This window comes from Oxyura jamaicensis, chromosome 30, assembly GCF_011077185.1.
Source record: "Oxyura jamaicensis isolate SHBP4307 breed ruddy duck chromosome 30, BPBGC_Ojam_1.0, whole genome shotgun sequence".
Taxonomy (NCBI): Eukaryota; Metazoa; Chordata; class Aves; order Anseriformes; family Anatidae; genus Oxyura; species Oxyura jamaicensis.
Genome location: NC_048921.1, coordinates 7,252 through 12,162, shown reverse-complemented (window position 1 = coordinate 12,162; position 4,911 = coordinate 7,252). Strand labels below are relative to the sequence as shown.

The following is a 4,911-nucleotide window of genomic DNA, read 5'->3' as shown; positions in this document are numbered from 1 at the left end:
GGTACCTTGTTAGGTGCTAGACAACCCCTCGTTGGGTGCTGGACACCACTTGTTGGGTGCTGGACACCCCACGCTGGCCACTGGAGCCACGAACGTGGGGTGGGAGGAAGAGGAGGGAGCGAGGAAGCGGCCTTGGCTCGCTCCCGGAGGGTGGGCGGGGAGGAGGCCGCTCGCGTCCAGGCAGGCGGTGCCACCGTCTCGTCCCCTCTCTCCCCAGCTTTGCACAACGCTCTGCCTCAGCAGCCCTCGAGACCCAGCAACCGCGCCGCCGCGCTGCCCCCGAAGCCTTCGCGCCCGCCGGCCGTCTCGCCAGCCATCAGCCAGCAGCCTCTGCTCCCGCAGCCGCCTCTGCCCCAGCCTCCCCAGGTCCTGCTGGAGGACGAGGAGCCGCCCCCGCCTCACCACAGCCTGCCTCTGAGCACCAGCCAGATGCAGCTCTACCTTCAACAGCTGCAGAAAGTGCAGCCGCAGACTCCTCTTCTCCCTTCAGTGAAGGTCCAGTCGCAGCCCCAGCCTCCCCTGCAGCCTCCGGCGCACCCCGCGGTGCAGCAGCTGCAGCACCAGCCGCAGCAGAGGCCCATGCACATGCAGCCCATGTCCTTCCCTTCCCACATCCCCCAACCGCAGCCGCCTCCGCAGCAGCATCCGCCCCCGCAGCCGCCGCCGCCGCCGCCGCAGCCGCCGCAGCCGGCGAAACCTCAGCAAGTCATCCAGCACCACCCCTCGCCGCGGCACCACAAGCCCGACCCCTACTCGACCGGTGAGCGGGACTCGTGGCCGCCGGTGGAGAGCCTCGAACCCCGCCGGGGTCGCGTTGGGCGACGCTGGGCGTTGGGGCGGTGGCCGGCGCCCCGTGGCCTCCGAGCCCGAGCAGCGCCCGGCGGTCCAAGACGGCGCTGGGCTCGGGAGGGAGTCGCCACGGCCCAGCCCCGAGCCTGACAAACCCCTCGCCGAGGCAGGATCCTGGATTTGGGGTCTCGGCGTTGCCGAAAGGGCCGAGCGCTGGATGCGTCCCGTTGCGCGCCGGCGTCGGCCGTTCCGCGGTTGTAGAGATTTCGGGGTCGCGCGTCGCCTTCGGGCGCCGTTTTCCGAGCGCTCCCGGGGTGGAGCGGAGGCTTGGCCTCGCCAGCGCGGCCTCCGTGGCGCAGCCGCTGAGCTGCCAAGACGAGGAGGAGGAAGGATTTGGGGGAAAGCCGAGGTGGGGCCGTGACGTTGCCGGCGATCAATGCTTGGCCACACGCCGCCGGGCGTTCCGTGGCCCCCCTGGCCCCGTCGCTGGTCCCTTTCCCGGCTCGGTCCCCCCGGGCCTCGTGCTGGAAGGCGCAGCGTGGCCTTTCCCAGCACGGAAAGCACTCGGCTGAGCGCTGGTGGGAGCGAGCGAGCTCCTTTGGCCACATCCCACCTCGGAGACCTCGCTAAGCCCGAGGTCTCCATCCCGATTTTCCCCCCAAAAAAAGAAAATCGGCTCCTCCCCGCTCCCACTCGAAGCGTCCTGTGGGGGTTGTCCGTGTTGTCACGGAGGACAGGGACCGTGTGTGCGACCTGGCATCATCCGCGTGGGGTGACCCGTCCCACGCGTGGCCACGGCCCGGTTTTTGGGCACCCCGGCTCCCTGGGGACACGGCCAGGGGAAGCGGAGTGGCTCCGGCTCTCCGGGCTCGCCGTCGTGGCGTTGAGCTGCTCGTCGGTCCGGGTTTGGGGACCGGGGAGCTGCGGTTCCCTGCGGTTGGCGCCCGGTTTGGTGGCCACGCCACGTGTCGCGCTGTGGCCTTCCCCCCACTCATCCTCTGGCTCAAAACGCCCCCCCCGGCACGGGCTCACTGCTGCTAAAGACCCCCAAAAAGCCACCCACGAGGGCCCAACGGGGCTGGGGTTCTCCCCTGGCCTCCCGCAGCCTGGCATGAGGCGGAATGAGGGGGGAAGCGTTGCAGCCTTGCGCAAGGCTCCGCTCTCCCCAGCGGAGGCCGGCCGAGGCTTGGAGCTGGCGGAGCCTCCGGAAAGCCTCCAGCGAGCAGCCTCGGTGGCGGCGGCTCCTTCTTTTCGCTGAGCTGTTGCCAAAAAGGCAAGCTTTTACACGAAATGAGAGGCGGAGCCGCCCGGCGCAGGTTCCCCAAAGCTTTCAGAAGCTTTTCCCAGGGTCGTATCTCCAGGGGAGCGCTCGCCTCCCGCTCCCTTCACCGGGGACGGGGGCACCCAAGGGCGCTGCCCTCCACAAAAGCGCCCCTCTCGACACCCCGCTTTCCTCATCGGCGCCGTCTGATCTCGGGTTCGCCCACCCTTCCTCCTGGAGGTGGCGGGTGCCTCGGCCTCGCTCCTCCGCCGCCGGGCGCGGGGCCGGGGGAGGGAGCAGGAAAAAGCATCCGTGCGGTTTCTCAGCGCCGCTTCTGCCGGCGGGTGACACCCCGGTGTCCTCGGGGGTGCCTCGTGGTCCCCCCCGCGGTGTCCCGGCGTCGGTCGGTCGGACGCGGCGGGGGTCGTGGCGCCGGGCCGTCGGGGCGAGGCGCGCTCGGGAGGGGTGATGTTTGGCGAAAGGAGCGTTGCTGCCGGCTAACCGAGTGGTGCTGAACTGTTCCAGGTCACTTGAGGGAAGCCCCTTCCCCTCTCATGATGCATTCCCCACAGATGCCGCCGTTCCAGGGCTTGGTCCACCAGTCGCCACCTCAGCAAAATATCCAGCCAAAAAAACAGGTAAAGGGAAGGCAGAGCCCGCAGCCGGGGGCGCAGCCGGGGGAGCCGTCGCTTTCTCCAACCCCCCACACCCCCTCCCAGGGCGGATTGCTGGAGAGAGGAGGTTTGCTTCCCGGGGGGACGGGCAGGGGGCTGGCGAAGGGGTAGGGGCCGTCGGTCAGTGCCTGACCCTCGCGATCTGCTAACGTGGCAGGAGATGCGAGCCGCCTCCGTCGTGCAGTCGCAGCCGATGGTGGTGAAGGAGGAGAAGATGCATTCGCCGGTCATCCGCAACGAAACCTTCAGCCCCCCGCTGCGGCAGGACCCTCCGAAACACCCGGAGAGCATCAAGCCCCCCGCTCACATCCCGCAAAGTGAGTCCCAGCGTCCCGGCGGGTCGGCGGGCGAGGTCCCCGTGCAATCCTCCACGGGCTGGCCCCGGGGACCCGCGGCCCCTCACGGTGACGCTCATCGTTGCAGGAACGGAGATGAAGCCCATGGAGGGCGGGCGGCCCGTAATTAGACCCCCCGAGCAGAACGCGCCGCCGCCGGGGGTGCAGGACAAAGACAGACAGAAGCAGGAACCAAAAACGCCCGTTGCCCCTAAAAAGGTACGGCTGAGCTCAGCAACGCTTACGTGGGGAGGGTCCATTCCTTCGCCTCGATTTGGGGAAATCCTCCCCAAAATGAAGCGGAGGGAGGCTGAGCGGGGGCATCGCAGCCGGAAGCCACCGGTCGGAGCTGGTCCCGCTTCTGGCAGGGCGCCGGCTCCTTCCCCTCACCCTTGGGGTAGCTGAAGGCTGCGTGCGCCCCCCGCCCCAGCGCCCCCAGTCCTCCAGCCTTGAGCCCGGACTGGTTTCTGCCGGGGATTTGCCGGTTTCGGGGGGTTTGCCGCGTGCAGCGCGTGTTGAGCGCGGTGCCTGCGGCCGCCAGCTCGTCCTGGTGGCGAGCTTTGTCCCCCTGACGTCTCCTCCCCTCCCTCCCCAGGACCTGAAAATCAAGAACATGGGCTCGTGGGCGAGCTTGGTTCAGAAACACCCCACCACCCCGTCCTCCACGGCCAAGTCGTCCAGCGACAGCTTCGAGCAGTTCAAGAGGGCAGCGCGGGAGAAGGAGGAGCGGGAGAAGGCGCTGAAAGCTCAGGCAGAACAAGTGGAACGGGAGAAGGAGCGGCTGCGGCGGGAGCAGGAGCGGATGAGGTGAGGGCGGCTCCGCCGACGCCCTGCCGGCATTTTGGGGGCCGAGGGGTTGCCATAGGCACGCCCCGCTGCCACATTCGGGTCGGGGTTGGTAGGGGGGCGGAGAGAGGGTGCATTCCTCGCAGCCCCCCCCCCTGCCCAGACAGCAAAAGTTGGGGTGCTCCGGGCACGGCGTGGGGTCTCACGGGTGTCGCTGGCGGCGTTGCAGGAGCCGCGACGACGAGGACGCCATGGAGCAGGCTCGCAGGGTGCACGAGGAGGTGCGGAGGCGCCAGGAGCAGCAGCAACAGCAGCAGCAGCAACAACAACAGCAGCAGCAGCAACAGCAGCAGCAACAACAGCAGCAGCAGCAGCAGCAGGTGCCACCGGCCACAGCCTCCGCGCCCCAAGGCCAGAGCTCGCAGCCGCAGTCCTCGCAGTCCATGCTGGATCAGCAGAGGGAGATGGCCCGGAAGCGGGAGCAGGAGCGGAGGCGCAGGGAGGCGGTGAGTGCGGCCGCGGGGACGGGCAGCTCCAGGCCCCCGGCGTCCCTGTGCAACGGCCCGAGGGACGTGGACAGCCCTCCCCGGTGTCACCTCGATGCCCCAGGTGCCACCTAGACCTCAGCGGTGCCACCTCGATGTGCCCGATGCCACCTTGATGCCCTTGGTGCCGCCTTGATGTGCCCAGTGCCACATCGGCATCATCCCTGGTGCAGCCTTGATGTCCCCAGTGCCACGCTGGCACCCCTGGTGCCACTTCGATGTCCCTAGCGCCACCTTGACACCCCCAGTACCACCTTGACGCCCTTGGTGCCACCTTGACACCCTTGGTGCCACCTTGATGTCCCTGATGCCACCTTGACGCCCTTGGTGCCACCTTGATGCCCCTGATGCCACTTTGACACTCTCGGTGCCACCCTGATGACCCCCATGCCATCTTGATGCCCCTAATGCCACCTTGATGTCCTTGGTGCCACCTTGATGCCCCCAATGCCACCTTACTGTCCTTGGTGCCACTTGGACGTCCCCAATGCCACCTTGACTCTCTCGGTGCAACCTTGATG

The 4,911-nt window shown here is 68.4% G+C and overlaps 1 protein-coding gene across 3 annotated transcripts in view; it reads left to right on the top strand.

The window, feature by feature from the left end:
• Positions 1 to 4,911, top strand: part of BRD4 (bromodomain containing 4) — a 59,180-nt gene that overhangs the window by 53,775 nt on the left and 494 nt on the right. For 2 of the 3 annotated variants that reach the window (XM_035308710.1, XM_035308709.1), the window contains exons 16-21: positions 218 to 760; positions 2,576 to 2,688; positions 2,882 to 3,041; positions 3,148 to 3,278; positions 3,655 to 3,866; positions 4,075 to 4,351. In XM_035308710.1, the coding sequence (XP_035164601.1) occupies positions 218 to 760; positions 2,576 to 2,688; positions 2,882 to 3,041; positions 3,148 to 3,278; positions 3,655 to 3,866; positions 4,075 to 4,351 (1,436 nt within the window). The remainder of the gene's footprint in view (positions 1 to 217; positions 761 to 2,575; positions 2,689 to 2,881; positions 3,042 to 3,147; positions 3,279 to 3,654; positions 3,867 to 4,074; positions 4,352 to 4,911) is intronic. The other variant, XM_035308711.1, reaches the window with a different exon arrangement.